Here is a 12,408-nt window from a genome sequence, read left to right as displayed (position 1 = left end):
TATAAAATCAAATCTGGTAATCCAAATATTTCGGGGTGAAAAAATTATGAACATGCAGCAGGGTAGAAGGGAGGGAGAGAAGGGAGGGGTGGAAAGTGGGAGGATTCTGCTGGCTGGAGGGGGGTCAGACCTTGAGTTTACCAGTTATTGTATCACATGCTTTCATTTATCAGTTTTCTTTCCACTACGACAAGTAGATTTAGGAGCCACTGCTACTTTGTTGTAGTCACTTATTAGTCCAAAAATCGAGTGGAATTATTGGAAGAGAATCAGACTGGGCACAGGTATAAAACGAAAATGACAGTCCTCCCTGTTTGCTGCCACTCCCCGTCACCAGCGGAATTTCGGTGCTGCCTCGTAACATTCAGAGTACTGGGATATTCGGATTACTGGTAGTCGGACCGAAGGAATTTTACTGTAATTGCTTTGATAGTAAAGTCAATTATGAGAAAAAAATAATATGAACAGAGGAATATGAGCCCTTACCAACATTAAATAATAATGTTAAATATTCACTAACCTTAATCTCTGAATTAGACGCCGAGAGTGAGTTACGGAGGAAATGTGGGAGTGTGGCCATCATGGATGCATTTTTGGCTTCACACTGACGGGCCACAAGGGAAAGAGCTTCCAGATGCACTCCACCTTCTGTCCCATCCCAAGCTGCCACCAGGGTTACACCTCTGGCTCCTGTGTCGTCACACACACTCCTGATTTTCTCCTCCTCAACTGCTCTCATGCGTGCATCTTGCAACACCTGAGTTTAATCAAGTACATACAGTTACTGGTTGTTTAAAGGGGTTTCAAGTAAAGTTGTACCATTATTAAGTGGCTGATGAATTAATGCCTTTTCATCACTTAAAGTAATTTGAGATGAAGTTGTTTGAAGCCAGAAATATGTGCTGTCATTTTTAAACTCCCCATCACTAACCTAATGAGCTTCACTTAAAGGTATTTCACTTACACAAGAATTTTGCCAAGGGACATCCTAGACTTTAGTTCAAGTCCCCTGTCAGACAGAGCCAAGCCCTTGTCATGTGTTTCTCCATACACAGCCATAGTAGAACCTTCAATTAATGGCAAAGTAATCTATTTAAAAAAAAAAAAAAAAAAAAAAAAAGTATGCCTTCAGCATTAATGTCTAAAAACAGTAAACATCTATTTACCTACTGACAGATGGCTTAATAAACATACCTGTGATAAATTTGGCTTATTGTTGGTAAGGAAGGCTCGTTTCTTCCTGAGGCCTGGGTCTCCCTCCTGTATGGCATCCATGGCCTTGCGTCCAATGACCTCTAACGTATCCAGGCCCCCCAGCAACACCTGCACCAACAAAATGAGTAAGAAGTATAATATGCCTCCTCACATACGTTTACTCAAGTGCATGGACCTCGATGACTAAGAGACACGTCGTGATGCAGCTAGTGTTTAACTACAGCTCTAAGTCGTTACTACACAGTGCTACCGTTGCGATCATACTATGCTGGCTATTTTAAAAATTTGGCTTCTTTCTAGAGTGACCTCATATATACAGGGAGACATTGTCAGAGGTGCTAATGAACAGTACAGAACCCTCAAGACCAACCTCTTGAGAGTTACTGATTCAGTATGTGGATGGACAAGAGGCCCACCAAGACATAAACTAACCTGGTGGTGGGATGAGGGTGTAGAAGCTGAAGTTAAGGAGAAAAGAAGGGTTTTCTGGGAATGAAAAAAGGGTGGTAACAAAGAGGTATACTTGGTTGCCAAGCACAGAGATAGAAATGAGGTTTACAGGGTGAAGTCCAAGTCACGGAAACTCTTACTTGATAACCTAAATTGTGTGGAAAGGAAGAATATGATATTTAACGTGGCAAATCAGATGAAAGGGGAGACTGGGAATATCATACACGAGCAGTATGTGAAGAATGATGAAGGAAAGGTTGTGGTAAACAGTGGAGATATTAAAGTTGCATGGAGAAAGCATTACTGCCAGTTGCTGAATGAGGAGTTTGACTGGGACAGAGAAGGTCTGGGCCCACCAGATCTGTGTTTGGCCCTTGGCCTTTGATTGACACTGCTACTGTGAGCAGGGCAATAGGCAGGATGCCAGTGTGGAGGACAGTGGGTGTATCTGGGCTGCATACTGAAATGTTGAAAGCCTCAGGAGATATAGGACAGAGGTTAGTCACTGACCTGATAAGTACAATTATATATGAGTGTGTTGTCCCAGATGACTGGCTGAAGAGTGTAATTGTAAATGTGTACCAAGGGCAGGGTGATGCCCCAGAAAGAGGAAATTATAGAGGCATAATGCTTTTAGACCAGATAAAGAAGGTAATGGAGAGGGTTCTAGAAGGTATGATTAAAGAGAGAGTGAATACTGATGAGATGCGTTTGGGTTTATGCCAGGCAAAAGGACCACTGATGCCATATTCATTGTTTGATAGCTTCTTGAAAAATATATAGGAAAGAAAAGGGAACTGTACTTTGTTTTTGTTGATTTGGAGAAAGCCTATGACAGTCCCTTGAGAGGTGGTGAAGTGGGCAATGAGAAAGCTTGGGATTGAGGAGTGGCTGGTTAAGATGGTTATGGCCATGTATGTGGGTGCTTGTACGCAGTTAAGGGTGAATGGAGATTTCAGTGATGAGTTTTCTGTGAATGTTGGTGTGCACCAGGGGCCAGTCTTGAGCTCCTTGTTGTTTAGAATGGTACCTGAAGCCCTCTTATGTGACTTCAGAAATGGACTCCTGTGGGAGATGTTGTATGCTGATGATTTGGTGTTGATTGCACAGAAAGAAAGATTTAGGAAGTGGAGAGATGGAATGCATCACAAAGACTTCAGAATAAATGGAGTTAAAACAAAAGTGATGGTATCTAGGGCTGGTGATGGTACTGTCAAAGATGAGGGAAAGAGGCCATGTGTGATTTGCCACAAGGGCATGGGAAGTAATTCCATCTTGTGCAGTGTCTGTGATAAGTCGGTGCATAAGAGATAGACTGTGAGATAATGCTGATTTCATGTGTGCAGTGTGTCGGGAAGAGCAGGTGGAGATTGTCAGGCGTGAAAGGACTGAACTTGCTGGTGAGTTTCTTGAGTGTGTGGAAGAGCTTTGTTAGTTGGGAGACATGTTATGTGCTGGAGGTGGGGCTGGAGCAAGCTCTGTGACTAAAGTGAGGAGTGGTTGGCAGAGGTACAGGGAGCTGTTGTCTCTCCTGACATTGAGAGGGATCTCCCTTCGTGCTAAGGGATCTTTGTATGTGGCATGTGTTAGAAGTGTAATGTTGTATGGTAGTGAGGCTTGGCCAGTAAAGGAAGAGGATATTTACAGGCTCAAAAATACAGAAATGGCAATGATTAGGTGGATGTGCAGTGCATCCCTGAGTGTGAGGTCAGGGGGTGGCCAAGTTTATGATGGAAGAGTTGAGGGGTAGGATGGGAATCGAGCGTATTATTGTTGTGATGAGGAGAGGTAGATTGAGATGGTTTGGGCATGTGGAGAGGATTGGGGATGATAACTGGGTGCAGAAAGTGAGAAGCGTTAATGTTAGGGGTAGGGTTGCCAGAGGAAGTCTGACAAAGACCTGGGATGAGGTCACTGTGTGTGACCTCAGGGTAAGGGACTGATAGGGAAGTTACCAGAGATCATGCAGAATGGAAAGCCGCCATTAGCTGACCAAGGCTGACGCATGCAAGCATATTGGAACCTTCAAAAGTGAACGAACAAAAACACTTTGCCTGAAACACTATGACACTATGGATGACAATTAACAAATAATGCTTGATGATTTTAAACCATGCTAGTATATCTGCTTTCATGGAGATACCATATATTACCTGCTTGTAACAAGTCCTAGTCAGTGCTATTATTACAGTATATGCACATTCAGACGATGAAACTGAACATTCACGGGAGACTATGAGCTACAGTAGGTACCCACAGCACACGAGTATATGGGCGGCAAAGGATGTCACTTACTAGCAATTCACGTACTCTGAATACATAAACTTATAGGAAAATTTACACATGGGCAGCACCCTCCTTCATGGGCAACCCTTGAGACACCTTTCAGACCTAAGTATTGTACTGTACAGGGAAACTATCTAAGACATATTACCTAAGATAAAGTAAACCAACAAGATTATGGCTTTACTAAATCAACAAGGATATGGCTTAACTAAACGAACAAGAATATGGCTGCTCACCTTCACCCAAGAGGACAACAGGCTTAATGGAGGTAAGAAGGGGATCTGAGGCAGGGTGAGGCACCTAGTGTGGGTTTCAGGAGAATTTGCTGTCAAGTTAATTTGCCATCACAACAATAACAAGACAAAAAGCAACTACAGCGAGGAAGAAACAAGTTACGGTAATTATATTCTGACGGCGAACTGACTTAATGGCAAAATTTTTCGGAACCCTAGCATGCACCTGCACCACCCGCCACATCACTTTCGTCACAAGCACTTTTGAAGCTTTCACTAGCTAATGAACTCATTTCGTTCATAAACCCTTCAAAGTGAAGTCATCACTTCCTCCACTTGCAACTGACAGTGTTCAATGTTCTTGAATTCTTCCTTGCATTTATCTCCGGCACACGGCACACAGCACCCAGCTGAGCTCCATCATCAGCAAATCTCCACTCTCGATCACTGGTGGTTGGCGCTTCTTGGGGTGGCAATGTCATGTGTACATAGGCTTTCAAAATTAAGTGGAAGAAAATAAAATGAACTAGTGAAAAGTGAGGTACCTTGTTGCCAGCAGTCTCCAGTGCCCCTGACACACCAGACACCCAGGAGCCCAGCCACATCCCACCCAGTCCCCCTTGCCCTGCCTCCTTTACTTTGCTGCTCTCCTCACCCTCACTGCTGGCAGGATTCTCTGCAAGAAGAGGTCATTCTATCATCTAGTACTACAATACAGTACTGTACTGTATAATTCTATGATTCATTGTACTCTTGTTTCCTCTAACTATAATCATGTGACTCACCACACTCTGCTTTCAATAAATGGCAACAATACAATAAAACATTATTTTAGGTATTCTGAAGTGCTCCTAGCTTTAACATTTCATTAATATTCTCAGGCTCTTAGGACTTACTCTTAGTTGGATAAAATTCTCTGGGATTAGCTGGCACAAAATACTAGAGTTATCCCAACCATAAGCAGGTTTAATATAACAGCATTTGCCCTCTCAGGCTCCTAGGATTCATTTCCAGGTGAATAAAATATTCTAGTATTACCTGGAATAGAATAACGGAGCTGTCCCTTTGACACAGTCCCTAGGGAGGTGGTGAAAGGGGCAATGAGAAAGCATGGAATTGAGGATTGGCTGGTTAGAGTGCTTATGGCTATGTATGTGGGTGCATGCACCCAGGCTGGAGCCAGCTCTGTGGCTAGGGTAAGGAGTGGCTGGAGGAAGTTCTGGTAGCTAATGCCTCTCCTAACATTGAGAGGGCTCTCCCTCTTTGCTAAAAGATCTTTCTTTGCAGCATGTCTTAGCAGTGTAATGCTGTATGGCAAAGAGATCTGGGAGGTAATGGAAGAGGATATTTGAAAGCTTAAACATACAGAAATGACAATGACCAGATGGATGTGTAATGTGTTCTTGAATGTAAGGCCTTGGGGGGTTCTAGAATTGTGATTGAAGAGCTGAGAGGAAGGATAGGACTCGAATGAATTGGTGTTGTGATGAGCAGCGGTAGACTGAAATGGTTTGGTCAGGTTGAGAGGATGGAAGATGACAACTAAGTGCAGAAGGTGAGAAGCATGAATGTCAGGGGTAGGGTTGCGAGAGGCAGACCAAAAAAAAACCCTGGGACGAGGTCACAAAGTGTGACCTCAAGGATAAGGGACAGAACTGGGAGGCTGCCAGAGATTGAGGAGAGTGGAAAGCCACCATTAAGTGACCAAGACTGATGCATGCAATCATGTTAGACCCTTAATAAATAATAAGATATGATACAAAAGTACCAGACTGTCACAACCGGAGAACGTAAACTCATAATAATAATGAAATAAAACCAAGCAGTAAAGAGTACAGCTCATGACAAATTAAAGGTAACAACCAGATCTTTGAGATTTTATTCAAATATATAAAAAAAAATCATTGGCATTCACCCAATAAAATGTCATATTGGTGTATCAAGTTGTTCCAACGGTATCAGTTAAGCTTCTTAGTCAAACACAGTGTTCTTTATGACAAGTCATTCCATACTTGTAGTGTGATGTCACCCTGAATATATCAATTCAAATTTGCAATGTCTGTGCAGAAAAAAAAAAAAGTATACAACTACTGTATAGATAACTATCGGATTTAGAGGTTGATTTACTGAAAGTTACAAGTTCCAGAGAGCAATTTAATCACAAACAGTACCCAAAAGGGTAGTGTGTGAGGATTGTAGAGAGTACCGGTATAGCACCTACCACCAGTGGTAGTGCTGGGGGCATCTGCTGTGTGCTCTTCTTTTTCTTCCATCTTCTTTTGTTCTACTATCTCTCTGGCCATTGTCTCAGCATCAGGAACCCCCAGACCACTCTCCACTGTCTCCATTACTGTGCCGACCCCTCGCCCCACCTCCCTGGTAAAGGTGGAGGCTGCTGAGAGCAGAGAGCTGCCCCATCCTCCCCAACTGCCACCCCAACCACTGCTACTGCCACCATCATCAGACAGTTGTGTGGTCTGAAGGAATGAGTCAATTGTAATAACTATCAGAACAGGTCTAGGTTGGACAGGCTATACTGTAGTTATTTTTTATTCTCTGTTCACCTGATGGAACAGCTTGAATATTAATACAAGTCATGACTGCAAGAGATTCAAAGCCTTAGCTATGAGGCAGGAAGGACAATCCCTTGGATCAGTGAAGCAACCTAAGTATGCAGAACAAAATATACTTGGTACATGGACAAAGTATTCATATGAGCTGTAATTTAACCAACAGAACCTGCATGGCAGCCAATGAAAACCCTGATGTATGCCAACCATCAGAATGATGAGACATTCAGTGTGAAATTTAATGCAACTAGCCATTATCCTCTACAGGTATATAAACTCTCTCAGGCTCCTATGACTCACTTTTAGCTGAAAAAAAAGGAGTCTGACATCAGCTGGAATACAATGTGAGAGCTGTCTATCATGAAACGATTCATGGCGATAAGATTAACTCTCAGACACCTGTGACTCAGTTTCAATTGAAAAAAATAACCGAGTGCTACCTGGAACAAAATACAAGAGTAGTCCTAATCAAGAGAGGGATCAACTGTGACCTCATACCTTGTACTGCAAAAGGAAAGATGAAGAAATTCTCTATGTGGTGCTTTCTTTTTCCTGACATAAATACTGTACATTCCTACTGTATAACACTAGGTCATCCTAGTCCAAATTCCATGTATAGTATGCTTGGTCTGTATGTGGAAATCTGTGCTACGATGATTATGAATACAGGTAGTACTGCATTGGCTACAAAAATCTATCATGGACAAGAATTGATTATTGATAAATCTGGGTTACAGTACTAATAAGAGTTATCTCAGATAAACTTTAAACACAATGTACTGTAAAGGCTATTTTGATGATCTTCATAAGACAAACTGGCAATAAATACTGTAGTGCTTACTCTCAATTCTTGTACAGTACAGTGTATATATATATATATATATATATATATATACATATATATATATATATACTGTAAACAGATAGATAAATAGATAGATAGAGACAGATAGACAGATAGGTAGATAGAGACATAGATACATAAATAGATAGATAGATAGATAGACAGATATGAGACAAACGGGTACATTAAAGTCACACAGGCTAAGATGTTAACAATGATATCAAACACATAATATGCAGGTCCTACAAAGAATGTACCGTACCAATACCAGTATTTGGCATTTTTTATTTTTGTAGTCTCATCTCATCTTTAGGTTGGAAAAAGATCAGGATGATGGGTGAATGGGTGATGATGATAATCTTTTCTTACCTCCTGTTGATGCTGTATCTGATGCCACCGCTCCTCCTCAAGCTGCCTCTCTTTTTTCCTCTCAGTCTCCCATTTCCTCTCCTGATTGGCACCATCTCTCCCCTGGCTGTTTGTGTGGTTCTTTTTACTGTCACCACTCTCTCTGGGTCTAGATGCCATATCATCAGAGCTCAGTCCCTCTAGTGATTTTTTATCCACTCTTGATCCCAACTTTTTTGCACCAAGTCGCTCACCAAGCTTCTCTCGGGGTTTTTTCATGCCAATTCTTGATTCCCGTGGTTGTTTTGACCTTATATCACTGTTCAAGTCCTTTTTTGCAGTATCTAGTGAGCTACTGTCTGCAATACCTTCTAGTTGTGCTGGTTCACTTACTACTTCACTTTTCTTTCTCGATTCTGTGTCACAGTTCTCTGTAAACTTCTGCTCTCTCTTAGTTTCTTCTTGGATTTTCATTACAGTCATCTCCTCTTCTTCAGCTAAAGTAACAGGTGCACTATCCTCATGATGCTTCATCTCATCACTTATTTTTAGATCTTGCAAAGTAGTACTGGTACTACAAATTTCCGATTCTGTGTCAATAACCTTAGTCTTACCATCATCACCTGCTTCTCTATCATACTTTTTTGTGTCTGCCTTACTTTGTCTTACCCTATCATTTTCATTTTCTGTGGTATTTTGATCTTCTACAACATGTTCTACCTCATCCTTTGCAGATGAAGTCTCCCTTTCTTCATGTGAATCATTGTTATAAGGCTTTGAAACTACATGCTTTTCACTGTCTGCTACAGCATGATGCATATCACTGGAACTGCCTTCCTGCGGTCTGCTCTCTGGCTGGCTGTTTGATGCTATACCCGAGTTACCAACAATACCATTAGTATGTGAAGCAGTTGGTGCTTTTACCCCATTAGCAGTGACCAAGGGCTGCTGCTGTGGTGTTGGTTTGGCAGTACTGATAACAGGCTGTGTGGTGTCATCATCTGAGCCCTCATCAGCTGACTGGAATTCATCTTCACTCTCAGATGACATTGTTCTGCACATGAAACAAGTATGGTGTTTTATATTATTGATATTACTGAAATTCTGAGAAAAAAAAAAAAAAAAAAAAAGGTAATAATTATAGCTACTGCAACACACAGCATATGAAAATTCGGTAAATTTTTACAAGCTGCCAATACGCACCCCAGGTTGTGCAGTATATTTTTCTGGACCTAACCTAAACTAACCTAACCTGCTGCAGCGAAATGCTTATCTTAGAGTTAGGTCTCATACAATGTGTTTATGGTGGTAATATCCCTGAACCGCATATTGGCAACTTGTAAAATAATACCGAAAATTCTACTGTACAGATTTTGACAGAGGCACAATGTACTATACTTTACTGCATACAGGTTTGTAATCTAACTACGGTACATGTATTGTTTATTATTACGGCATAATGACACCTAACTCATTGAGTGAGGCAGGGAGGCTGAAAAGTGGGCTATGTGGTGCAGCAATATGCTTACCGGTAATTTAATGACCACTGCCACATGACTTCAAACGTACGTCATTGTCTTGGAAATGGTATCAGCCACACATCTACCCATGAAATATTGGTAGTTTTTAGGTATTAATATATCCGTTATTATGCATTTGCGAATGGTATCGTACGTAAAGCAAAAGTTATCTTTTTAGATGGCCTACCTGTCTATGACCCTTAACTGTGTTTCATATTGTGTACTTGTAAAATAAAACTGGCTGACTTCTAGGGTATTCACACTATTTTTACTCCTACCTCTTCAGGTTAAAGTAAGTGTTGTCCACTTACTGTCGCAATCCTATGGCAATCCATGGCGTGTGCCTCAACTGTTAACACCACTCATGCCCTATTTCATATTAAAAGCAGAAAACACTAAATTAATGCTAATAACAACGCATAAATTCAAAACAGTTACCTAAAAATAACTAACACAACTATAAATCACGGTGACATACGCGAAGTTAGCAAAACAGTCTGTACAGTAGATCAGCTGGTCAAAGTAAACATTTACACGTCAGTTGTAGGAGCGTCAAATTCTGTGCGGGATTACAATTTTACATTGAAGTGTGTTAAGATATTGAACACCACTCGACACAAGGTAACCTTTATATATATATATATATATATATATATATATATATATATATATATATATATATGTAAAGATAACCTCATGTATCATGTTGATAAAGTAAAAAGCCTGCACTACTTCCATATATTGCAAAGCAAATTCTTTATCAACAATGGCCAGTTTTTTTCTTTATTAATGATAAGTACCATCATGTTTTACATTTTAAAAAATATGAATTTGGGGAAGATGAGCACTAGAGATGACACAATGCATTATGCCGAGGTGTTCTTAAGCGGATGTTAGTGTGGGAACTCTGGGCCTCAGCAGACGAAAAGTTATCTTACCAAATTCATATTTTTGTGCATCCATGAAGAAGGATCCGTGCCAAAGGCGAGCCTGTGACATCCAGTATTGCCTGCAGAGTACGTATTATTAACTGAGAGTGCAGTTGTCTTATATCAGTTGATTTGGAAAGGTACGGTTTGATGCCGGTCTACCAGCTGAAGTTTTGCATTGGGAAGCTCATTCAGAATCGTATCGGTTGATTTTAGCGATTAATGTTGGCATATAGGTAATAGATATAAAAGAAAAAGTATTACAAAAGCTTTTCAGCTGAGTTCAAGTGATTTGCTTATTTCTTTATACAGTTTACAGGCGCAAGTTGTGACTAGGCACGTTAATATAGCAAAATTAAGTCCAGTTATTTTTATTTTCCCGATTCATTTTGTGTATGATAGAGAAGTCTTACCATATAACTGGCCTGGAAGTGTACCTCCAGTTTACTTAACCTTCTGGAGTAAGTGGCTGGTTAGGGTTGTTATGGCCATGTATGTTGGTGCTCACACCCAGGTAAGGGTGAATGGAGATTCGAGTGATGAGTTTTCCGTGAATGTTGGTGTGCATCAGGGGTCAGTCTTGCACAGTTGTTTAGCATGGTACTTGAAGCCCTGTCACAAGACTTCAGAAATGGACTCTGTGAGAGATGTTGTATGCTGATGATTTGGTGTTGGTTGCAGAGAATGAAAGGGAGGCAGAGGAAAGATTTAGTGAGTGGAGAAATGGTATGAGGCACAAGGGCTTTAGAGTAAATTCAGATGGAACAAAAGTGATGGTATCTAGGGCTGGGGGCAGTACTGTCAGTGGAGAGGGAGAGTGGCCATGTGCAATTTGTCACAGGGGCATAGGAAGTAATTACATCCTGTGCTGTGTTTGTGATAAGTGGGTGCATAAGAGATGCAGTGGTATTAGAGGTAGACTGCGAGATAATCCTGATTTCATGTGTGCGGTGTGTCGGGGAGAACGTGGATATTGCCAGGCTTGAAAGGATTGAACTTGCTGGTGAGTCTCTTGAGTGTGTGGAAGAGTTTTGTTAAGTGGGAAACATGTTATGTGCTGGAGGTGGGGCAGGAGCTAGCTCTGTAGCTAGAGTGAGGAGTGGTTGGAGGAAGTTCAGGGAGCTGTTGCCTCTTCTGACATTGAGAGGGCTCTCCCTTTGGGCTAAGGGATCTTTGTATGTGGCATGTGTTAGGAGTGTAATGCTCTAAGGTAGGGAGACCTAGGCAGTAAAGGAAGAGGATATTCACAGGCTCAGATGTACAGAAATGGCAGTAATTAGGTGGATGTGCCGTGCATCCTTGAGTGCAAGACCTAGGGGCCTAGGTTTACAATGGAAGAGTTGAGAGGGAGGATAGGGCTGGAGTGTATTGGTGTTGTGATGAGGAGAGGTAGATTGAGATGGTTTAGGTATGTTGAGAGGATGGGGAATGGTAATTGGGGGCAGAAAGTGAGGAATGTTGATGTTGGGGGTTGGATAGTGAGAGGTAGACAGAAAAGACCTGGGACAAGGTCATTGCGTGTGACCTCAGGGTTAAGGGACAAAACAGAGAAAGTGACAGAGATTGAGCAGCATGGAGAGTTGTCATTAGGTGACTGAGGCCAACACATGCAAGCATGTTGGAGCCTTCAAAACGAAAACGATTACACAAACCCAGTGGGAAACTATTTAACTTAACCTGAAAGTGACAGTCCTTATCCTAACTTTGAACTTATTTGAAAATCAAATCTTAACCCTGGTATCATATCCTTTAACCATCACCTCAGCATCGTTTGGTCCTAACTCGGGTATTGTTTGGCCTATAATTCACCTTTGGAAGGCTTATTTTTGGTATCATAGAAGCTTAATGGTTTCCTGTAGGCTAAGCCAGGAAGCCATTTACAACACTGTGTGGTAACCATATAACGAACCCACAGAAGTTCCCTACATGTCAGCAAGTGGGTTGGCAGACAGTTAGTACCCCTCCCCATAAAACCACTAACTCAAAGACAAAGGCCACCCTTTACGGGATATG

At 41.5% G+C, this 12,408-nt stretch overlaps 1 protein-coding gene across 1 annotated transcript in view; it reads right to left on the bottom strand.

Moving 5' to 3' along the window:
- Positions 1–12,408, bottom strand: part of LOC145410778 (uncharacterized) — a 33,526-nt gene that overhangs the window by 8,821 nt on the left and 12,297 nt on the right. Inside the window, exons 2-6 of the mRNA XM_080280879.1 lie at positions 7,968–9,000; positions 6,406–6,661; positions 4,730–4,860; positions 1,195–1,323; positions 521–757 (exon numbers count right to left, since the gene is read on the bottom strand). Of these exons, the coding sequence (XP_080137005.1) occupies positions 521–757; positions 1,195–1,323; positions 4,730–4,860; positions 6,406–6,661; positions 7,968–8,996 (1,782 nt within the window). The 5' untranslated portion in view covers positions 8,997–9,000. The remainder of the gene's footprint in view (positions 1–520; positions 758–1,194; positions 1,324–4,729; positions 4,861–6,405; positions 6,662–7,967; positions 9,001–12,408) is intronic.

The sequence above is a fragment of the Coenobita brevimanus genome, chromosome 86 (genome assembly GCF_032717465.1).
Source record: "Coenobita brevimanus isolate Jiangsu-jjx chromosome 86, ASM3271746v2, whole genome shotgun sequence".
NCBI classification, from domain to species: domain Eukaryota; kingdom Metazoa; phylum Arthropoda; class Malacostraca; order Decapoda; family Coenobitidae; genus Coenobita; species Coenobita brevimanus.
The sequence above is the reverse complement of the archived record's forward strand: the minus strand, read 5'-3'. Positions and strand labels throughout refer to the sequence as shown.